This window comes from Empidonax traillii, unplaced genomic scaffold, assembly GCF_003031625.1.
Source record: "Empidonax traillii isolate 1590-97213 ecotype Southwest subspecies unplaced genomic scaffold, ASM303162v1 scaffold127:size982661, whole genome shotgun sequence".
Lineage (NCBI taxonomy): Eukaryota > Metazoa > Chordata > Aves > Passeriformes > Tyrannidae > Empidonax > Empidonax traillii.
This window is the reverse complement of record NW_020955320.1, coordinates 520232-545279: the sequence shown is the minus strand read 5'-3', so window position 1 is coordinate 545279 and position 25048 is coordinate 520232. Positions and strand designations below refer to the sequence as shown.

The window sequence follows — 25048 nt, the reverse complement described above, 5'->3', positions numbered from 1 at the left end:
CGGGGCCCCTCCCCGGGCAGAGGGAGCTCGTTAGCCCTGTAAGGCAATCCATCTACGTCCTGAGGACCTCGCTGCCACCGTCCAAGCGTGCTTGGCCCCGGCAGATGAACCTCAGGATTAAAGGGTGGGCTCAGTTCCGCGCACACTGTGTCTCACCTAAAAAATCCAATGCACAGGCTGGAAGGTGGAAAGACCTTCCCCGGTTCTTCGTTCGCGAAGAGACTGGCCATTAATGTCATCCAGGTTTTTCAGGAATCTTCTTGCCCAGGTTGTACCAGGTGTGTGATGCTGCCAGTTTATTTCTAGCAAGTTGAAGTCCTCCATAAGGACAAGGGCAGTTGGTTTGGATGTGTCCCTTAGTTCCTCAAAGAATAATTCATTGGTGTGATTGTCCTGGCTGGGAGGTCTGTAGCAGATTCCCACTATGATTGTTTGCCCCTTGATTCTCACCCAGAGCTTCTCAACTGTGCCACTGCCAGCTGTGAGCTCCATACATTGTAATGCTTGTATTACATGCAGTGCCACCCCTCCGCCTCTTCTGCTGTGCCTATGCCTCCTGAGTAGTCTGTAACCATCCAGCAGGACACTCCAGTCACAGGTCTCATCATCCCAGGTTTCACTTATGCAAATGTCAAATCTGTAAATCAGTGTTGACTAACCTAAGTTGAAAGTAAATCTTGCAGTAGCTTGGCACGTTATTCTACTTTGTAGTAGAAACTTGAATCACAATCCACAGAATTAAAGGAAAGTTGCTCTTTACAAGAAGTAAAAAATCAGCACTTATCTAAGCATGATATAGTCAGTGTGATACCTGTCAATTGATCTCATATATTAAATGTAAATATAATAGCTGCTTTGGTGTATATGCTGTGAGCAGTAACACTTCAGCAAACTTGTTTAAAACACGTAGCTAATTTTGTGGGGTCTGACAGGCAAGTTTTCTTTTGCAGTCAAGAAACTGGCCTTATAATCATTGATAGTTTTTGCACGCGTCATTGAACTACCTGTCATGTTTGTTTCTCTGTATGCTACATGAATAGTTGAGAGTAGCTCAGGCTTTCAGCTCTTCATGCTACAGTTATCCTCCTTAATTTACAATAAAAATATCCATACTTATATGTGTTGTGAGTAAAGTAAGAACTATTTGCTGTGAAACTGAAGGCTTGGAATATTAGCTCTATACCAATAAAGCTAATTTTTTTAACTAAAAGTCTATACATATATGTTTATTCAGTGCAAGTTCCAAATGTTGGCATCAGGATGTTTGCTTTCTTTTCATGTGAAAGGAAACCAGCATAGTAGCATCAGTGTCTTTTTTGGAAACTAAGGAAGACTTAAAATACGGGATGAAGCCTTCTTATGAAACAAAAGCTGTGAGAAAGTTGCAGTAGGGATCAAACTGTTGTTTTCAGTAAGGATAACAGGCCTGCTGCTATAATGCTGCGAGGATCTGATCAGTGAAAGCACAAATAATTATCACGTCTCTTAGCTGCAGACAGGAAGGTATATGCTGTAATCCAAGTAAGGCAAACGCTAATGTAGTGGATGGTGAAGTTCATTCTTAATGAGGCAAAGTTACATGAACTAGGAAGTTTGGTAAGTTATTTCTTACACCTAACTGTTTTTGAACTAAGTCTTATTATTTCCACCTGTCAGATGGTAAAGAAATTTGACATATTTCTGTTTTTATCTAAGAGCTTTCTTTTTGTCTGTAATTCATGAAGATGATGTACAGATCCAGGCTCATTCTTTATAGGAAATTTTCTTACCTCAAAAACTCACGTCTTTCTCTTATGCATGGTGTTTCAGACTTAATATTCCAGTCTCCTTCCATCGTTTTTGGGTCCCTCAATTCTTTTGTGTACAGCCACAGTGGATCATATGCAAACTGTTTTCACTCTTAAAACCCAGCAGAATCTGGAACCATACTGACAGTAACTTCTCTTAGTTTGGAGTCCCTTCTCTCTGTAATTAATTTGTCCGTTGCTGCAGTCAGTCAGTATGTTTTTTTTTTTCACTTTTCTCCATACAGACTTCATAAATGTAAGTGAACCTACCTGTAAGAACTAAAATATTCTAGTTTTTCCAACAAAATCTCTGCTCTTTTGACATGTGGAAAATGGTGTGGAACTGGGGCACTTCCTGGCTACACCCTTCCTATTACAGTCAAGGCTGCTGTTGGTTGTCTTTCCTGCAAGGACATATCTATCTACACTTCCCATTTTCTCTACACAGTTGTGTGTAAATACTTAGTAATTTTTAGCATGTCACTACTTAACACGTGTTATAATGTATTGTTGGTCAGGGAGATCAGAAAGACTTATGTGATGCAAGTTAATATGCATAATTAAAACTATCAGCACAAATAAAGCATATGACAATATTTTTCCTATGATTATCATTAGAATAGACAGGAAATAATGAACTGGAATTTGTATCTTTTAAAAATCACAGATATAAATTAATATATATTCCACTGTCAGTCCTTTAAACAATTCAGTCCTTGCAGATTCTCTTTGCAATATAAAATAAAGCTGTCAAACTATCTTGAAAGAGAAATGTTCTACTATAGCAAATGCTGTCAAGACAGGGACAGTCTTAAATAGTCTTAAGAAGAGAGAGGGACATTGTCCATTCATATATAAGATATATCAGATTATAGCTTAAGAACATGCAAGCCTTCTGATAAGTCAGAAGTAGTAAGCCACCAATTTGTGGTTCATCTAGAACATGAAGTTAATAAAAACTCTGCTTTTAAAAAAGTTTTCTATTGTAAATTCCATACTTTCAAGTTCCACAGCTTCATGTGAATTATTTGGTCAGCTCTTTACACCTGAAAGTTTCATTTTCTTGAAATAATTTTTAAAATGCTTTTCAATGTTGGTAATTGAGAGGATACACCTACATGATGTTGTGATGAGCAAGCTATGCCAGGGCTATGTTCAGGGCTGCCCAGAGCATTCCACAGAATTCATGTCTAAATGTGATCAGTAAAGAAGCTTTGCACTGAAGTGATTTCAGTTCACAAAACTTTGGCTCATTTTTCATGGCTTCATATTTTTATGCTTTTCAGTCAGTGCTTCTGAGCAGAATGCACTTACATCCCTTGGTATATTTTTAATTATGGTTTAAACCCATCTGGCACCTAAACCCCATGCTCCCTCACTCTCTCACCAGTGCAATTCAAATCATGGCTTACAACAATTTAAAGTTATATCCATTACAATCTCTATCCATGGTCCTTTGCAGGCAGGTTGTAGGGTTTAACACTGCAATGAACGTGTTCCTACCCTTCTTAGCAACCAGAGGTTCCTGCCCTGCTCCACCATTCATCTCCATGGGCTGCAGAGAGACAGCCTGCCTCACCATGGTCTTCACTACAGGCTGCAGGAGGAATTTCTGCTTCCCCTCTTCCACCATGGGGCCCACCCACAAGAGACAGTTCTCCATGGCAGTTTTCCAGTGTGGGTCCTTCTTGCAGGCTGCAGTTCTTCATGAACTTGCTTCAGTCTCAGTCCCTTACATGGCATGTCCTTCTAGAACAGACTGCTCCAGCATGGGTCACTCATAGGATTTTAAGTCCTGCCACCAAACCTTCTTCTCTCCGTGGGGCCACAGGTCCTGCCAGGAGCCTGCCTCACACAAGCTTCCAGCAGGGTCACAGCTGCCTTCAGGCATCCAGCTACTGTACGGTAGAGTCCTCCAGGGACTGCAAGTGGACACCTGCTGCTGCATGGACTCATCCTGCTACTAAAGTTCATACTGGCATTCCAACCTGCGCAGTACAGCCTCACAGAAACAGCAGCAACACCCTGAGCATGTGCCAGCCCAGGCACATCGCCATGGCTGCCATCAGAACGTTCCCAGCACGTAGCAGCGCTGCAGAGAGCAGTGAAAGCAAAAGGCAGCTGCTGGCAAGTGCAAGACTCTACAGCCAGGCAAGTGAGCCCTATGGCAAGCACAGGAGCCTTTGCATTACCAGATAAACAGCACTAACAGCTATTAGTTCAATTTATTACATTTCAGTCAAATCTGTCATTATATTGAACCCTTTGTGCTTCACATTGGGTGCTGAAGAGGACTGTCATGGTTAACTCCAGATGTCAGCCAAGCCCCGTGCAGCTGTTCACTCACACTCCTGCCAGTGGGATAGGGGAGAGAATTGGAAGAGTAAAAGTGAGAAAACTTGTGGGCTGAGGTAAAGGCAGTTTAATAGGGAAACCAAAGCTGCACACACAAGCAAAGCAAAACAAGGAATTCATTCACTGCTTTCCATGGGCAGGCAGGTGTTCAGCCATCTCCAGGAAAGCAGGGACGCATCATGTGTTAACTGTGACTTGGGAAGACAGACACCATCACTCCAAGCATCCTCCCTTTCCCCCTTCTTCCCACCACTTTATATACTGAGCAGGATGTTCTGGCTGTGTCAACTGTGTCTCCTCCCAGCTTCCTATACACCCCCAGCCTCCTTGCCTGAGTGGCAGTATGAAAAGCAGACAGAACCTTAATTCTATGCAAGCACTGCTCAGCAATAACAAAAGCATCTCTATATTATCAACCCCATGTTCAGCAAAAATCCTAAACACAACCCCATACCAGACACTGCCAAGAAAATTAACTCTGTTCCAGCCAAAATTGCATGTTGACTATAGTCTTCTTTTTTTTTTTTTTTTCCTGTTTTTTTAAATACTATTTCAGCAGAAACATAAGCAAGAGTAAAGGTAACTTAGGATAGAAGCATAATTTGTGAGGAAGGTATAAGATAATCAAGGCTTTTCTGGCTACACAGCTGCTGGAGGCAGAATGATAGATGTAAATGAGTATGATAAAGTTGTGTCTGGATACCCTGTGTCCTTATCCTCCTCTATGTTCCATACCTGTTGACATCTTTATTCTATTTTAGTTGTGTTGTATTTCAGAATTACCTTGCACTCCCAGTGCTTTCCTCTCTATTTCAAGTGAATTGACTCCATACCAAGCAGATTCTCAGTGCAGCTATGGTGTGCATTGTTGCAGCTATTATGACTGGGTAATTGGGGACTGCTGTAATGGGAATATTGTGAGAGACACTGGTCAAATCTCCAAATTTCAGGCAAGCAAGTTACTTATCCTCTACCACTAGTTGATTGGTCTGTTACAAGCTAAGAATCAAAAATTAATCAACTACATTAGTTAAGCCATAGGCTTCCCGTACCGTAAGTCTGATGGCTGTTGTTGGCTCCAGTGGCCGAAGTCTTTGATGGTTCTTTGTCTCTGAGGTCAAGATGACCAGGCTTGTGAGCTCTTTGATGCAGAAAGCTGTAATGAAATGGCATTTTTAATCTTTTCTCAGGGTTCACTTGGTGTCACTGGCATTTAAACACTTGTCTGTGGGCCAAGACCAATCTTGACCAAAGGCAGTCTCATAGATGTTGGTTTTCTGCGTTTTTTTTCTAGTGGGGATAATACCTTTTTGCAGACATCTTTCCAGGTATCTATTTCCTTCAAATAGTTACAAAGAGTGCCACACAAGGCAGTATGATAAAATACTCTGCTTCCAGTTCTAATTCATTCTTTTTAGGCGTCTGGGTATAAGATGAACAAGAATTTATTTCATCTTTCTGTTTTAAGGCAAGCAGTTTTATGTCTCAGAGCAAGAATAAAATGTTGACCTTCGTGTGGAAGGAAACCTCCAAGGAGGACAGAGCTGGTGCCCCATCACTCATCACAGAGTAAAATAGTCACTAACTTATCCCCTGATGTGCATGATACACATCCTTTTATTACAAAATAGCATTACGGGTTGAGGAGGACAGGAATAGGAGAAACTGGTGAGATTTTATCTGCTCCCTTCATTGTTTAAGTAGATTACATATAGTTACTCCTGTGGTAAGCCTGCAGATACCCCAGTTGTAAGCCTGTTTGCATGTTTCCCAAGTCAACAGACAACAGATTTGTCTTAGCTTGCTTGTTTTAAGCCAATATATTTCTTTACTGGTGTCTGAGTTACTGTATTCTTGTTGAAATCTCCTTCCTTGTTACTAACATAGATGAAAAACATCAGTAACTGAATGGATTTCATATTTAGCCAGGAAGGCCAGTGGCATCCTGGCCTGTGTCAGCAATAGTGTGTTTAGCAGGACTAGGAAATTATTGTCCCTCTGTAGTCAGCACTAGTGAGGCTACTTCTTGATTCTGTGTTCAGGTTGGGCCCCTCACTCCAGGAAAGACACTGAGGTGCTAGAGTTCGTCCTGTCCAAAGGCAACGGAGCTGGTGAAGGGTCTGAAGCACATATCTTATGTGGAGCAGCTGAGGGAACCAGAATTGTTTAGCCTGGAGAAAAGAAAGCTGAAGTGTGACCTTATTGCTCTCTATAACTACCTGAAAGGAGGTTGTTGTGAGATGGGGATCGGCTCTTCTCCCAGGCAATTAAAAACTGGACAAGGGGAAATTGCCTCAAGTTGTGCCAAGGGGTGTTCAAGTTGAATATTAAGAAAAATTACCTGACTGAAAGAATGGTTAAGCATTAGGACAGTGTTCATAGGGAAGTGTTGAGTCACCGTCTCTGGAAGTGTTCAAAAACCAAGCAGACGTAGCACTTCGAGGTATGGTTAAGTGGGCATGGTGATGTTCAGTCAAAGGCTGGAGGTGATCTTGGTAATCTTTTCGAACATTAATGAATCTGTGATTCTGTGATAATTGAACATAATTTCTTTTTTTCAGAACTGAAACCTGATGTGTTTAGAACATACTTCTCAAAAAAACTTCCAGTGTGTCAACAATATTTTTCACTAAGATTCTCAAAGATCAGTATTCTATATCTTAGTCAAGAGAAGAGCGGCATGTTGTGAAAAGAGGACATGTAGGGAGTAAGTATCGAAAAACTGGTGTAATACTTTCAGAAGATGTAATGCTTTTTTTCTTTAAACAGTTCTATTTGACATAAACATATTAGTAAAATTTTGTAGCATAGACTTTGTTTTGTTGGGTGCTACTACCAAAACATTTTTTAAAAACATTTTTTAAAATTTTCACTGCACTGTAATGCACTTCCAGCAAAAATTCACCTACTTCAAAGATGTTGTATACTCAGGATGTCAACATGTAGTTACTGCAGTAACTCTCATCCAGTTACTGCAGTACATACACGAGATACTTCAGTTAAATGTTGTGTAGATTAGGATTATATATCAATATGAATGCTGTCTACATGAAAATCATGGGAAGTACGTGTGAGTCTTTAACACCATTTTCAATGTTTTGAACTGCTGCAACTTCTCAAGAAGTATTGAGATTTACGTATTCCCTAATTTAAACAATCCCAAGCTTTTGTCATTTAGAATCTCATAATTTTGCAATGTATGGACTCTGAAGCAAACTTTAATGTAGTTCAGAACAAAAGAAAAGGTGTCTCTCTTTTTCCCTTAGAACTGTTGTTCTCTAATATGATGTAGCAAGACAGGAACATGACATTTTTTACTTTTAGCTGTTTACCTTTCATTCTGTAGATGTTTCTAAATTTAAAGATATTTTAATATTGGACTGCTTTTAGTTTCTTGAAAGCTCTAAATTCCTGTGCTTAGAGTCCCTCAAGAGCTTTCATCAGTTTTTATCCTTCTGAGCCCTCCTTACTATCCACTGGTTAAATTCTAGTTTGGCAAATGGTAACATGAACAGTGTGAAGTTGTTAGTGGGTGAAACCACACTCTACTTATACCATTCTCTCAGGTTTTTTGTTGGTTTGTTGTTGTTTTTTTTTAATTTCCCACCCCTATTCATAGGGGCCATTGTACACCTCTTGGTGTAGAAGTTCTTCAGAGAGGCACTTCAGCATATTAATTTCCAAAGGAAGGTCTGTGTGGTTTCTTCTAAAAGATGACTTGTAGCCACTCCCTTGCTCACATGCAAATGCTTGAGGTGACCCTGCTTAAGCCTCATTTTTTGATTTGCTTTTTATTCATATCACCCCAGACGCACTGCTTATCAAAAGTTCTCTCCACTCCTTCACAGGGCTGCTGGTAACTCCTTTCCCACATCATTCCTTTTCAAGTCCCTTTCTGTGAGGTCACCCACCCTGCTGTAAAAAATACATGCCAACTATGCCAGAAAATGTAAGACCCCAATACCCAAGCTACAAGCCTACCAAAGGGGTCTTACTTTGAAAATATAGAAGGTGCCAAAAAGTCACCCACCAAATTTATTAGAAGACTCTTCCATTCTTTTAAAACCTTAAGAGAGTGTGCAAAGGAGAAAAGCTGCTCATATATTCTCAGGAGATATTTTTACTGGTAAACTTTAGAAAATAAGAGAACAACTCATCCAACTTCGCAAAATCCAATCTGCCTGGTACTAAGTTACCCAAAACATCTAGAGAGGAGATTAGTAGAAGAAGAAGTAAAGAAAGAGAGAGAAAAACAGAATTATAGCTACCACCTCTAGATCCAGCATAGATCCACCTACAGGAGTTCAGAAGATGGAGGGTCCAAATTACGCATGGCCAGCCAGCATATGTTTCTGCTTTTATTGGCTTTGACACCCCTATGGCCACATCTTTGCCCCCAGGCAGGAGTTCTAGCCCACAGGCCACTCTGGAGCTCTGGATCAGAGTGAGGGGCAGTTCTCCTGGTATGTTATCCATTCTGAGGCTAGTTTCAGAAGAAAAGAGGGTGTTGTTGGGGGTGTGCTCCCCACATGCTTTTGACTGACAGCTGCTCTAGTGCTGCCCAAGGAGGCTTGCAGGGGCTGAAGTGTGGGGAAGAGGGCATCACCTCATGTTCCTGAAATTCAGCCAGTCTCTTCCCCCTCCACACACCCTTGAGTTGGTCCAAGCCAATAATTAATATAGTAATCCAGTGTCTCACAGATCCCATCTCTCCTAAGCAGTTACCCTCAAAGAAGATCTTAAAGGCATAGAAACCAAAACCCTGTTGCCAGTGCTAGTTCCACGGCCAACTGTTGATATGCAGTATCAGTGCCCTCCAGGGGGAAGGAAAACATCACCTGGACTTTTCCATTCACAAAATCTCCAGTGGACAGACTTTAGAACAGCATAAATGTAATTGATGGTTTACTAATTTTGTTTCTTTTAACAGCTGTATGTGCTAATTTTGTCACAACAAAAACTCTTAAGAAGTTTTGGTTTGCTTTTGAATGTAATCTTTTTGCTGATATGTATTTTTGTGTAGGGCTGCTTTGTAATACTGATACATTGTCCACCTAGAGAAAATACAGTTTTTATGTTTGTGCAGGCCAAATTAATAGATAGACCAAAGTGAGAGAGTTGTGAAGTAGTCATTCATCCTAAGCATCCATGTGCTGTCCATATGCTGGAAATACAGAATTTCATTATGACAGTTGTTGACCAGCAATGTTCTTAGGTGCTTAACAAACTGTCAAGACATTTCTTTTTGATCTTATGAACTCACTTGGAAGCAGTTACTGGGAGTTGCTTTTTGCATAGGTCTATTCTCTGTACTTCACCCTTCTGTTTGTTATTCTGCTTTTATAGGGTTTTACTGTTGGGCAGTATATGTGAATCCAGAGAAGTAGCTTCTAAACTTCTTTTTGTGCCATTCGGTTAACTATTATTCCTCCCACAGATCTATGAAAATCTGGAAAAAACTAATGAAATTCATGTAGCTAACAGAAATATTTAAAAGTGGTTCTAAAATCAGGGAGAGTTCTGCCTGCTTTGGCATTCCCTTGGGAGAGAACAAATAATCATATAGTGCTTAGGAAGAAACTGGTGTTCTAATATGAAAATATATTAGTATCCAGAAACTATTTGTAATGTTTTGTTTTTCCCCCATGAATAGCGTGTATAACCCCTCTTCTACCCTATGGTTAACTCACAGAAATGGTTTCTTCAAATTTATAACATGCTTGTTTGAAGGCAATTATTCATAACGTTTTTGTTTGTACCAAAATTGGAATGCTTATGTGAAGCTAGTGTATTACTGAAAATTATTTCCATTTATACTATTGTTCAGGAACCAAGCATTTGGTATTACTTTTTGAAACTTAATGTTCTGAGAAGTTTTCCTTTATTGTGTTGCCACAAATTCTTAATTAGTATATTGGCTATTCATCATTATAAATAGATAAGATCTTAAGATTAGCCTTTTATTCCAACTATTAAAAGCCTGCCATTACTGCATGTGATTACAAGATCTGGTTCAGTTTACCTTCTGTGATGTTTTGTTTAGCCTTCTAGAGGAGAAAAAAGAAATTTCTTGCTGCACTTGAAAGTAAATTACAGGCTTTCATTTTCTGCATTGAATTAAAAGCCTGCTACATTATTTGATCTAGACAATAAAGCATATGTAGCTGAATAAAACTTTGCAAACTCTGGTAGCTTGAAAAAGTAAATTAGTTCAATGTGAAGTAGTCCAGGAATAAAATGAACAGTTATCTGACACATTTTAACAATCTCATTTCATATATAGTAGAGTAGGTTAGACTCTTAAACCATTCTGTCTGTACTTCAAGTCTAGAAAGCAGAAGGATTCAAACTGAGAATTTGGATATCTTAAAGAATCTTTAGGGAATTTAACACACAACATGAAACTGCAAAGAGTATACAGAAAATAAGTGGTTTTCAGCATTGTAGCTTTGCCTAAACTCTGCCCATTAGACTGAGGAAATACTATTCTTGTTGCATTCGCAGCTGGGTCTGGACAGTATCTTTTTCCCACTTGGAGGGGTTAATTAGTCGTCTTTCGGAAGGTGCCTGTTTAGCTTACATTCACGTCCTGCAACAATACAAAGCAATATCATTAACAGACGGGTGTGTCCAACTGCTTAATTAGACAGAATAAAAAGGACCTTGTCAAACGTTCATCTGTTTCTTGTGGTACACCTGACGGTCCAGTTAGGCAAGCATGACATCTTTTCTGCTGCAATGTGCAGTTCTTTTGCTTAGGTGCAGTGTCGGTGAAAAAATGGAGACTGCATTTATGTCATGGCGTCACCCCAGCCTACAACTAAGCCCCAGACAGCCGTTTGCTCACTCCTGCACTAGTAAGATTGGGATGAGAATTGGAAGGATAAAAGCCAGAAAACACATGGGTTGAGATAAAGACAGTTCAATAGGGACAGCAAAAGCTGCACACTCAAGCAAAGCAAAACAAGGAATTAATTCACTGCTTCCCATGGGCAGGCAGGTGTTGAGCCATCTCCAGAAGGGCAGGGCCCCATCCTGTGTAACAGTGACTTGGGAGGAGAAACGCCATCACTCCAAATATGCCCCCTTCCTCCTTCTTCCCTTCACTTTATGTACTGACCATGATACCATGTATTATGGAATATCCTGTTGGTCAGTTGGGGGACAAACACTTGTCCAGTCTATCTTCTCCCATCCTCCCATGCAGCCCAGCTTCCTTCCCACCATGGCAGTAGGGAAAGCAGGAAAGGCCTTGGCTCTGTGCAAGCACTGCTCAGCAATAATAAAAACATCTTTGTATTGTCAACCCTCTGTTATGCAGAAATCCAAAACACAACACCGTACAAGCCACTGTGAAGAAAACTATTTCTACCCCAGCCAAAACCAGCACAATTATAAAAATGTGTTTTTGTAATTTCTCAATATTGCTGTGATGTAAAAGAATCTGCATCACTAATGTGGTGCTAGAAAGACTTCCAGCGAATAGGAAGATATTTAAGGTTGACTGTATGGCATCTACATGGAAAAATCTATACTGTGTACCGAGCTATAATAAAGTTTTGTGTTTAGGATAGAGACTTAGACCAGAATAATGGAAGCAGTCTTTGGTTGGATGCCAGGTGCCCACCAAAGCTGCCCTATCACTCTCCTCCTCAGCTGGACTAAGGAGAGAAAATATAACCAAAAGCTCATTGGTCAAGAGAAGAACAGGAAGAGATGGCTCACCAATTACCATCACATGCAAAACTTGAGGAAAATTATTTGAATTTATTGCCGATCAAATCAGAGTAGGATAGTGAGAAGTAAACCAAAATCTTAAAAATACCTTCCCCTCACCCTGCACTTTATTCCTAATTCTCTACCTCCTCCCCTCTAGCAGTGCAGGGGGATTAGGAATGGGGATTAACATCAGTTCATCACACATTGTTTCTGCTGCTGTTCGTTCTCACGGGGACAACTTCTCACACTCTTCCCCTGCTCCGTTGTGGGGTCCCTCCCTCCCACAAGAGACAATCCTCATGAATTTCTCCATGTGTCCTTCCCATGGGCTACAGTTATTCCACAAACTGCTCCAGTGTGGGTCCCTTCAATGGTGTGCAGTCCTTCAGAAACTTCAGACTGCTCCAGTATGTGACCCCTCAAGTCACAAGTCCTGCCAGTAAACCTGCTCCAGCATGGGTTCCTCTCTCCATGGGTCTGTTAGGTCCTACCAGAACCCTGATCTAGGGCTTCTCATGGGATCATAGCATCCACCTACTCTTCTGTGAGATCCTCCACAGGCTGCAGGACCTCATGGACCTCTATGGTTGCAGGGGGACATCCTACCTCACCATGGACTTTGGGGGAATCTCTGCTTGGGCACCTGGAGCATATTCTGTGCCTCCTCCACTGATGTGTCTGCAGGGCTGTTTCTCTCACATCTTCTCCCTCCTTTCTTCTGTGACTGCAATTTGCTTCTGCCCCGTAACTTGTTTTTTCCCCTTCTTAAGCATGTTATACCAGAGGCACTACCACTGCCACTGATGGGCTCAGCCGTAGTCAGCAGTGATTCCATCTTGGATCCAGCTGGCACTGTCTTTGTCAGACATAGGTAGAGCTTCTGACAGCTGCTCAGAGGAGCCACCTGTGTAGTCCCCATTGTCTACACCCTAAACCTTGCCACACAAAGCCAGTACATCCATCCCTCCTCCCCTGCCTGTCCTTTCTGAACAGCCCGTTGCTATTGATGGCTGCACTTCAGTCATGGGGGTCATCTCACCAACTTTTAGTAATGGCAACTATGTCCTAGCTTTCTAGCAGCATGGAGGCTGTGCACATCCATTTTAATTATTATCATCTTTAACACGTAAATGTTATCTGTCAAGTTCTGTTCTGTCTTTTACTTTTGTATCCTGATTTTTGTCAGGTTTGGTGGGTCCTGAAGTGCTTCCACTGTGTAAAAATGTAGGGTTCAGTTGATATGAAACTCTTATAATGTGTTGATTAATCTGAAAAAGGTTTGATCAAGAATTTATCGGTCTTTCTGAATACTTCAGAAGAAGCAGTTAAATCTCTCAGGTATCCCATAGACCAAACCTGGAGTTTAAACCAAGAGTGGTCCCAGCTGGCAAGGTCCTGATCCTATCCCCTGACGCCATTCCATATTTAAATACCTGTTTCCTTCTTTGCACTGGATGCATTTCAATGCAAAGTGAATTAGAGGTAGTTGGATGAAGGAACTGCAGAAACCCAGCTTTAAATCAATTTAAACTGCTGTGGAACCTAGCTCTGAAAAGGGAGTCTGCTGTTGACAGCCAGTGTAATGGTATGTCCCTGAATTTTTTATTATGGTTTTGTCTCAATAAAATATTGTAGGGATTTTTGGGAGAGGTTGTTATTTGGTGGTGGTGGTAGGGACTAAAGTCTGGTCTCTTCTCTGCCAGCTACCTGGGTCTCATGAGTTAAACTAAAAAAAAAAAAAAATAAATCACATAGGTCATTCTAAATATTTATAGATTTTTTTTTTGCACATAAATCTCTTTTATTATGCATGATAATGCCAGTCATTTTTGTAGCTAATATAGATTAAGAGAGCTTAAGGACAGTAAAATTTTATATTACAGAACATTTGGTTTACAGTTTAGTGGTTGTGTTTGCTCACTGTGATTCTTCACAGATGTATACAGTCTTCTGTTTTTTAAGATACCAGGTGAAGAAGAACCTGCCTCATCTGGTTATTGTTTTCACTGGTTAATCATCCACTACTTAAGAGAAATAAAAAAAGAAGGGGAGAAAAAGGCTGATTCACAGTTTTGAATTTATTTTGGTTTGTCACCAGTCGACTGTGTTGTCATTTCTGCTCTGCAAAATTCTGGAATCTGCAGCTCTCAGTCTGTATTTCCTATGAGACCATGTCATCCTTCGTTGTCTTTCTGATAAGTTTTCTTTATCAGGCATTTTCCTTGAGTCTTGAACCAGTTCTGTGTTCTACCCAAATTTCCATTGTTCCCTTTAAATGTTAGGGTCATGATCATAGACCCTTGTCTACTGTGTATGTATTTCTCTATGATATGAGTGTCAAAAAGTTTCTTCTCAGATTTTAAGTACAATGGTTGCTTTAATGCTTTCTATTGGTTGTTTGAGTTCCTTTTTAACTATGACTTATTAAATGCTTTTCAGAGTTTGCTTTCTAGATTAGACCCCTTCATTCTGTGGCCTCTTTGAAGTTTGGCTTTGAATTTGAATCTGTAGAGATTTTAGTGTACTTCAGTAAGCCAGATTAAAAGTGATTTTGAATGATGACCAATTATTTTCAAGCTGAGATAAGATTTGCTGCTGATTTTTCTGAGTTATTCTTAAAGTGATGAAACTCAGATTAGTGGTATATGTTTCTTCATACTTAAACAAAGGATATGAATGTAAGTTAGGTAAAAGTAATATAAAAACCCTTTTATACTAACTCATATGCTAGTAGGTGAAAAAAACTTTTGGCTCATACCAAGATTGGTGTTAGATAATTTTAAAATCCAGATAGAGATAAGGGACAAATTAGAGTGCTAATATAAGTGCCAAAATAAAAACATCATTGTACTAACATTTTAATTTTATGTCTTAATTTTATTCAGAGATCACAATGCAGACATCGGAGACTGGGGCGGATACAAGTTCGACTGTGACTTTACAGACATCTGTGGCTGGCCAGGCAGCAGTGCCCACACAGGTAGTACAGCAAGTACCAGTTCAGCAGCAGGTACGTGGCTGTTAGTTGTGGGAAGATTAAAAAACAAAAATTCAGAATGATAGTTCTTTACAAGGTAGTGAAGAACTTGTTTTTATACAAGACTTGCTAAATGAACTCTTGCTCTGCTCTTATGGATTTTGTTTTGCTGAAATTAAAATAGCCAGAGAAAGGCAAGCTATTTTCAGGATCTGTTCTTTAACTAGAGCACCTGACAAGCTCTGGTAGTACACATACATGATTCCAACAGTAGTTTGTTATGGACTTCATGCAGTAGAAATAGAAATTTACTGTATGTTACTGAATATTTACATTTTTTTCTTTAAATAATGGATATGTGTCTGATATTATTGACTGTATCATTTCTCCATCCATTTGGATGTCCAAGTAAGTGCAATACAAAAGTAAAAATGGAAAGCATTGTCCTTTTCATCTCTAGGCTTGACTCCCCACAGGTCTATGCATAGTGTCATGAAAATATTGGTGGTAGGACAACTGGTAATTCATAATGTGCATTTGCCAGGGAAGGAAGAATACTTTTGTAGCAGCCAGCACAGTGCAGTCTTCTGTTACATGAAATTGTCACTCCTACGGAGCACCCATGAGCTTTGGAAGGAGTGGTGGCAGAAGAAAATGGGGAGCTAAAAAGGAAAGGTATGAAGGTACAGAATGGGGACTCAGTGTGAAAGCCATTATGGCTGTCCAGGACTTTTCCAGAATACACAGAAATTAGCTGTTCATGTGATGGGTACTCTGGGTGACATCTGTTGTTGTTTTTCATCAAAAACTGAGTTTACAGTTTCAGAATCAACCATATAAGAACTAGAGGTAAATTATTAAATACTGACATTTGTTTCTGTGCCAGTGGAACACTTTTCTCTAAATCAAATTTTTCAGCATTTTTGGAGTTCTCAAATTCCAGTGCATTTTCAGGTATGTGTTCCAGAGTCTCAAACATTTCACTAATACTCTATTCCTGATACAGAGCCTCAGTTTCTAATGCCTCATAGTTCCATTACTATAGGATGAACTTAGCTAACCTTTGTAGGAGATTTTTGTCTGTAACCCTTTTGTAAGGTTTGTGTAGTGCAGCACATTTTCCTTTGTGAAATACAATCTGGATGATTTGTTTGGGTTTTATTTTCTAAATTATAACAGTTGTTATTATATGATGTCTATATGATAACAGATGTTTAGTAGATGTAGTTTATATGACTTGTTCTTATTCAGCTTTTCAGATATAAGATGGCAATTTGGTAGTGCTTGTTTTCAGCATGTAAGATTTACATACAATGGCTCAATGTTACATACTGAACTTGTGAAGTACTGATCAATGTGAGAGATTGAAGAGGGGTAACCAGTTAGTGACATATACATATAGGATACTTTATAATGTTGCAGTTCTAATAGTTGTCTTAATTGAACTCTAAGGACAAATTCTATGCATTTTTGTTACAGCAGAATGAAAAACGAGCAGGACTTTGGTTTGTTAAATTTGCTTGTGCAAAGTTTCTACCTTTTTGAAAACTTCTAGGATAGAATGGGATCCTTATTTGTTGACTGGAGATGCTCACTGTGAGGGGACCTCAGGCCCAGCAGTTAAAGTCTTCGGTGTTGAGAGTGTGACTGCCAGAGAGTCTTGTGAATGGTCAGACTGGGAACTTTCCTTAACATATTTTCCCACGTAAATAATGCATTAATCTTTGTCACCAACTGTCTATATCTTTCCTGAAGTTATTCCAGTTTTCCCTTAATAATGTAACACTCATGTCAAAGCATAGAAGCCTAGGAGCAGATTGGGGTTTTCCTTCTTTGATTATACTTTAATTAGAACAGCAAACAGAATTTTTTGTTGTGCTACCTGAGTATGTAAAGCTGTCCCTGATCAACTTTACATGCATCTCCTTTAGTACTCCTAATTCTGGGTATTCCCTTGCATTGAATACATCATAGTTATATTGGATTATTTTTTCCTTTGGGGATATCAAATTATGTTTTTCTGGTTGATTTTTAACACTGACTGTATCATCAACATAATGTTTCAGAAAGGAAAGCTAAAGGGTGAGGGTTTGAAGGTGCAGCAAGAATGCTTGGAAATCCAGTGCAAATGGCATTGCAGTGATTAAATGTATGTATGGGAGATTTGTATAGAGAGATCTAATCCTACTATGGAAGAGAATGAGTAGTGAGGAAAAAAAAGCGTAAAAATGTGAATATAGTATGCCAGCAAGAAATGTGATAAAGATCGTAGGTGTGATAGATATTTTCAATTGTAGGGTTGCAGGTGTGATTTGTCCTTAAAAATTATGTGTGTATAGGTCGCATTTGCCCTAGGTTAATACTGTCTCTATGTAGATTTGGTAGGAATGGGCCAGTTTGTCTAAAGAAAATGTGGAGAAAGAGGGCTATTTTAATAAAGCCATTCTTTTGATGGCACAGGGAGGGCTTATTTTTTGCACATTTAAAGTTACTAGTGTTGAAAGCTGGAGAGAAGGTTTTAGGCGCATAGTCGATAAGATGAGGTTTTGTTTTTTCCATGGTTTAGAAGGAACAGTTTAATAGTGTGAGCTGTATCCAAATTATGTAGGAATATTCACATTTGGATTATATTATGTTCTGAATATAAATTGCTAAAAACAATGAGACACTTCTAGGATTTTTTTAAAGGATACTGTAACATGACTGTGTATATGCAACATTCAGTGCAAACTGAAACTTCTGTATTGTCATTTGCATTAATTTATTAGTACTTTCTAGTGAATAGTGCAATTTTAGATGAATTTGCTTTTACTTAATATTAAAGCAGTGTATAGCATTTCGTTTTTCCTAGGGAGGTCTTTGTTTCCCATGTTTCTATTCCTGTATATACACTGTGTTTAAATGACATCTCCTAAATGCATTAATTTGGGGTTGTTTTCATGCCGTCATTTCATGCACACAAAATATGTATCTTTTTTAAAATGAAAGATTTTTGCTCTGAGGAAGAGCAAGCTGAGTAAGTGGAAGGGTAGACTAAGAGCCTTTTCCGTTCAGCCGTGTTTATACTGAAGCATTCTGTCTTTTGAGGAAACGACAAAAGAGTAACTTTTAATATTTTCACCTAAACCAAATCCCTAATTTCCATATAGCTGGTATGAATACAGGGCTTGTAGAAGTCTGCTTGTGATGCTCCAAAAATAGGAACAAAAGAGGTACCATTAATGAAAACCTGGATTCTTTCTCTTTCAAAAGTGGCACCAGTGGCAGCTGGTTTCATACAACACAGCAGCAGTCAGTCTGAGATGGATAGAGAGGAATGGTAAGCAAAAAGCAGTAAGGTCTTACAACAGTAAGACCAAAAATGTGTGTGTGTAATTAAATTCTGTTTAAATAGCCTGAGGAATTTTCCTACTCTTGTTTCCTCAAATACAGAGATTTTTAATTAATGCATCATTACTTTTTCAACAGAAACTATTCAGAATAGTGCAGTAAGCTTCTACGGATTCAAAATTAAACTCACTTCATAGCTTATGCTGTGCAATATGGAAGGACTGGAGAAATAAAACTAAAAATAGTCATATAAGCTATTTTATTAAAGTATATCCACACATCAGAGGTTGGGAAAATCGTTTGTTCATAGTCACATACACAGTGGCAATCGCGTTCTCAAAGCATTGTGTCAATAACTAGAGATGCAGACCTCTGCTAATCAAAATTGTTCTTAATGCAGAATCATGTTTAGCAAATGAAAAGCATAATCATGAACTGACATTAGCCATTATATAAATATGAATGTGCTTAGAATGCTACAGAATGTGGTATTTGTATGTTACTTGCCAAAAGTAGTCCATACTAATGAAGGACAAAAACTATTTTTATCTCAGGGGACAGAAAGTGTTGAACAACCAAGCTGTTTACATAGACTTGGTAGATAATTTTATGTACTTTCTAAAATGTAATGTAAAAATCCTTTTATACATATATACATTTTGCTCTATTGTGCTACTCTTTGCTTAGTACATATGCACTTTTTCTTGGAAGTCAAAGTTTGCTCTTATATTTTGTTTTATTCTTCCATGTAATTTCTACATTTCAGTATGAGAAACTTTCATAGGCAAAATATAACTTTTTTTATAGATAAAACATAACTTAATTTGTTCGTCCGAGGTAGTATAATGAAGAATATAATTTACTTTGATTTTTGTAAAAATCGGTCAAAAATTTGAAATGAAGCCATGAAAACTGTAATTTTATCAAGTTTTGATATTTTATTTTATGGTAAAATAAATTTTTGTTGTTGTTATTCCAAGTCAGAAGATAAACACATTTTGGAATTTTTCAGTTCCCTGTCCAGTAGGCACTGAGCTTTGATGCACTCCATACAGTTTGTCTCTGAAGTATCACCTTAGTTCTGTGCTGAATATGATGTTTTTGAAATGGTAGCAGATATATCCAAGAATAATGGGAGAATATAGTAACTTGTATGGAAGGGGAATGTGTTTCAGTGCTGTGTTTGTACGTAATGTAGAGTTCCATTTTATCAATATACAGTTTCTGTCTCATTGCTGCTAATGGGCAGAAGAAATGTGATTTTTCATCATGCTAGTATGCATTCAAAACTTCAGCTGTTTTTTTTTATTTCAGAATTTGGTGTTTAATGTCAACCTAAGGGAAGGTTTCTGTGAAAATCAAGGTTTTTTGTTTCACAATCAGAGTCAATATTATAAATTAGGAAAAATGTGCTTATTTACAGAATTTTTTAAAATACAGCAGAGGAGAAGGTATTAGACTAGGATATTCTCAAAGAGCTCATGGAGGTGATTTATCAAATGCAAAACCAAGACTTATTGGGGGTTATGGTGTTTGCAGTCCTTAGCACCAACTGGATTAGGCTGAAGTTGCCTTGTAACAATAAATCTGAGAAAAATTACAGTCACTTACTGTTATATCCGTTTACTAAATAAGTGCATTGTCACTTTCTGGATTTGATTCCATGGGTAAAATTGTGTCAGTCTGTGAAATCTCTTAAATCCTTTTGCATATTTTAGATTCTGGACTGCTCTTGGACCAAAATATGGCTTCTCTGAATGATGGCAGGTGTAAAATATGGAATTCTTCATCTTTACTGTGGCAGAAGACAAAAAATTAAAACTGGAGAGGAAATTTGGTGAAGCTTTCCTAAATAGTATATGAATCAAAGGAATTGATGTGCGACTATCACCAGCAATATGAGTGAAGAGAATCCATGCCTTACTGCCTCTTGTTGTTTAGATCATTGATGCAAAACCAGGTTTTGTCAGAGTTTGTTATAGCTGATTATATTCCAGGAAAGGGGTTACTCACACTATGGGATTTGTTCCATAATTGTACAGTGGTTCAAAGCACTACTGGGAAAAAAACTTGCATCACTGTAATTTAACTCATTAAACAAGAGCTAAAGTGTCTTAATGTGAACTTTTGTTTCTAAACTTACTGCAGCACATTTGAGCTATGATTTTAAGGCTTGTGTTACTTAGGACTGAAATGGAATAAGAAAAAGAATAAATATGATCAAATTATTCTTTCTTCTGTAGTTAATGTGATTCTTCAGCTTGGTACCAAGCAGTGTTACACTTCATTTCATCTTTATGTTCTCTGATTAGTTATGTCTTTGGCACCGAAGATATGTATGCTCACTGAAAGTGCATCTTCAAAGTTAGGGCTCCATTTACCAAACTTACAGCACAATTATTGTATAGAAACAGTAATTTTCTTTGCTAGCACTTTGATATACCTTCAGTAATTATGACAGCAGAGATATCACATATTGTTTAGAAGCTGTTTAGAACCAAACTTCTGGTTTTCTTGTTTTCAGGTACAGCAAGTGCAGACTGTGCAACAGGTACAGCATGTATACCCAGCCCAGGTTCAGTATGTGGAGGGAAGTGACACAGTCTACACTAATGGAGCTATGTAAGTTGGCAAATGTTCAGAATTTGAATGATAATTAAAATGTGAAGTTAAATACATATTTTTGGGCAATTTCTGTCAACTAATGTATGTTGAATTGGAAAGAAAAATTATTCAATCAGAGTTCTCCTAGTGTCATAGTAGTTTGTTGGATGAAAATATGAATTCACACTGATTTTATTAAGGCACAAGTTTTGTATAAATAGACTTCTTGGGATTGTTTTAGTTGCACTTACCTGGAATTACCTGTACAGCATAGTGTTGTTTGTAAAAGTATCTAGTTCATGGGTAACTTCTGTCCTCAGGACAGAAGGCAGGGCCTTCTGTCTTCCTGGCTGCAATCCTGGTGGCAAATGATGTAAAGGTGCAGCAGTGGTGGTTATTATCTAAAGAAAGTGGTAATGTAATTTCATTCCTGTGTTTCATAAAATGAGATCAGTACTTTTTCCCAAAGGAATGAGGAGAAGCAGAGGAAGGTGCTTCTTTAACCTCTTTTCTGCACAAATGTGCGTTTCCTGCTTCCCCAAACATGCTTTTCTATCATCTAGTTTCTTCTCTAATACACGAGCTTAGAAAGATAGAAAAAGTAATCTAGATTTTATGTGATCTCTGGATGTTACCTAGTCTAATCTCTGACTTGGAGCAGCACCAGTTTTGAAGTTGGCTTAAACTTCAAAGTAGGTGTGTGTTGCTTAGGAAGGAGCCTCTCTACCTCAATTTGCATTTACCATTTTTGCTGTTTAACTGGCTTTAAAAGAAGTACAATTTAGAAAGCTTTTTTTTTTTTTTTTTTGTCTGAAGGTATTATTATTTTTTGATGGTAATCCAAAAGTGGTCCAAAAGAGCAGTATTATCTGGTTCAGAGATTTATGATGTTGACACGGACAGCATTCTTTGGTTGTTTCTACTACCTCATTTCAGTGAATTGATTTTTCATGTACTGTCTTGTCCATTTTCTTCTCACTTGTAAATTCTAAACAAGATATTTTAAGTATGCATCAGATTTCCCTATTGTACTGGTTTTGTCCGGGATAGATGAATTTTCTTCATTGTAGATAGTATAGGGCTGTGTTTCGGTCTTGTGCTACAAACATCATTGATACTATCTACTGTGAAGAAAGTATTGTACCCCAGCCATAACCAGCACGCCTGTACAGCAGCACTCAGTGCCATCATAACTTCATTGCGACCATGATAGTCTACTGTTAGCCTCCAAAAGAGGGCATTCTTAAATAACTTTTTTATTGAGCTTCTCTTTTCACGTATTACTTTAAATTCTTCTTTGTACTATTTGCGCTTTTGGAAGTGTATAGAAAGTGTACTACATTACTGATTGCAGTCCTAGGGAAAAACAGAAGCAGATGTAACTAATGCTTTTTGTGAATCTTCAGGTTTCCATTATTTTATAGTGTTTCTGGGTCTGAATCAGTCAGTGGGATATAAGAGCAGAAAGCTCTCCTTAGCATGTGAGCCTAATCTAGATTTGGCCACAAAGATGACCAGAGGCTGGAGCACTTCTCCTATGAAGACAGGCTGAGAGACTTCATTGTGACATTCCAATACTTAAAAGGGAGCTTACAAGAAGGAGAGGGACTTCCTATATGGGCAGATAGTGATAGGACAAGGGGGAACAGTTTTAAACTAATAGAGGAGAGATCTAGATTAGATTAGATCAGGTATGAGGGAGAAATTCTTTGCTCAGTGGGTGGTGAGGCGCAGGAATGGGTTGTTCAGAGAAGCTGTGATGCCCTATCCCCAGAAATGTTTGAGGCTGGGTTGGACAGGGCTTTGAGCAACCTGGTCTAGTGGAAGGTGTCCCTGACTGTGGCATGGGGGCTGGACTAGATGATCTTTAAGGTCCCTTCCAACCCAAACCATTCTATGATTTTATGAAAGAATTATCCTTTATTTTAGAATAATTCACTCAAAATCCATATGCAATAGCAACAAAGGATACCATTAGAATATCTGTGAAGAAAAAGTTACCCAATTCTTTCCATTATAAAAGTAAGAATTTTGTCAGGTTTTAGAGTCTTAGTCATTTGTAACTGTTGTATTCATATAATACATTATTCTTACAACAGTTCTTCCCACGCATTTTGTATCATGCCTACACTTAAAAGTTATTTGGTTTTATTATAGTTGGAGGCAATATGATAATACAAGGAGTGTAACACTCAACTTGTCATATACATTGTATGATATGAAAATATTTGAACCATGTAATCTACATTTGTCTCTAGTTAACAACAGTTTTGCTTGTCAAGCATGTCACTCTATCATGAAACAAAAATGCATTATTGACATTGATGACATGTTCAGGCTTACCTGGTTGTTTAGAATATATTAAGACTGTTATGGCTGCACCTAGAGTAAGAAGCCAGTTGGTTCCACATATTATACATAAACTTTCTTCCTACATAGATTGTGATATGTAGGCATATACATTCTAATTCTGATGTGACAAAGAGGATTTCGATTGCTGGGATTTTCGAAGAATTGCAATTGCATCCAAACCTCATTCTTTACAAATTTGTTGTACAACAGTTTATGTGGTTTATATTGGCGAAACACACTGTGTATGCATGCCCAAGAATGTATTATTACTTGTATTAGGTTTCTGTTGCCAGGTTTTTGGTAGCGAGGCAAGGGCTACAGGGATGACTTCTGTTAGCAGCTGCTAGGAGCTTCGCTTGCATCTGGTGTAGCCAATGCCAGCCAGCTCCAGGACGGGCTTTCTGCCACTGGCCAAGGCCAAGCCCGTCAGGAGTGATAGTAATGGCTCTGTGATAACGTATTTAGAAATGGAAAGAAAGTTACTGCACAGTTGAAAATTGCATCAAGGGAAGAGCGCAGTGAGAACATGTGAACAGCAATGCAGACACCAGAGTCAGTGCAGAAGGAGGGAGGGGAGGTGCAGCCCATGGTGCAGACCATGGTGGAGCAGCTGTGCTCCTGCAGTCCATGGAGGACCATCGGGGTGCAGAGACCCCCCTGCAGCCTGTGGAGGAGATCCACACCAGAGTAGGTGGATGCATGAAGGAGGCTGACCCATGGAAGGCCCAGAATGGAGCAGAGTCCTGGCAGGGACCTGCAACCGTAGAGAGACGAGTACACGCAGGAGCAGGTTTTTCCCTTATAGGACTTCTCTGTGGGGGACCGACATCAGTACAGCTCATCTGTGAAGGACTGCACCCCATGGAGGAGTGACCCACGTTGCAGTAGTTTTGTGAAGAATTGTTACCTGTGGGATGGACTTACACTGGAGAGGCTTGTGAAGGACTGTCTCCCATGAGAGGGACCCCATGGGAAGCAGGGGAAGAACTCCTCTCTCTAAGCAATGACAGAAACAACTCATCATGGCCTCCGTTCTCTGTCTCCCTGTACTGCTGCAGGAAGGAGGTAGAACTTGAAAGGATGAAGGGATGGGGGGATGGTATTTTTAAGATTATATTGCTTCTCACTCTTTTGCTCTGAACCTTTTAGTAATCAAATTAATTATTATCCCCACTTTGAGTCTGTTTTGCCTGCAATGGGGATCTGTAACTGACCTCTCCCAGCTCTTATCTCTGCTCATGAATCCTTCGTTTTGTTTTTTTTTTTTCTTTCTTCTGTCCAGTTGCAGAGGGGAGTGAGAGAGAGAGGCTTTAGAGGGTACCTGGCGTCCAGCCAGGGTCAACCCACCACAGTACTATTAATTGAAATCTGAACTGTCAAAAAAATTATTATTAATACAGTTAAGGTTGTTATTTTCCTACTACTTAATAGGATCTATCCATTTTTCTCTGGCATTCACTGTACCCTTTTACTACCCTTCTGCATACTCAGGTGAATGGCTTCTGTCTGAGAAAGAGTCACAGAGAGTTGCATCAATTTAGCACTATCACAAGTGTTATGTCTGGACAAGTATGATGAGTAGTGGGGGTCTCTATTCACTCTGTATCTACTTGCAGCCATTTTTAATGTGTTCTAACATAGTCTACACCTTATTCATCTTCATTGCTTTGCATGTCCTTATTACATCTGAATGTGCTTTACATGTTTTACATTTGCTGGATACTTCTTGAATGTGTTATGCCATGATCCTCTTACTGTATTTTTAATCTGGGGTCATGGATTGTTTATTCTATACAGAACAGCTATTTGCTGTTACTCCGTTAGATAAAACAGTGAATGACCATTTTGATTATAGGTTTTATACCACACAATCTTAGAAAGCTAAGCTAAATTGGAAGCGGATTAAGTAACAGTTATCTGATTG

The 25048-nt window shown here is 38.9% G+C and overlaps 1 protein-coding gene across 3 annotated transcripts in view; it reads left to right on the top strand.

Annotated features, from left to right (window-relative positions):
• Positions 1 to 25048, top strand: part of RFX3 (regulatory factor X3) — a 97808-nt gene that overhangs the window by 33602 nt on the left and 39158 nt on the right. For all 3 annotated transcript variants that reach the window (XM_027883502.1, XM_027883500.1, XM_027883501.1), the window contains exons 2-3: positions 14747 to 14871; positions 20693 to 20790. In XM_027883502.1, the coding sequence (XP_027739303.1) occupies positions 14755 to 14871; positions 20693 to 20790 (215 nt within the window). In that variant the 5' untranslated portion in view covers positions 14747 to 14754. The remainder of the gene's footprint in view (positions 1 to 14746; positions 14872 to 20692; positions 20791 to 25048) is intronic.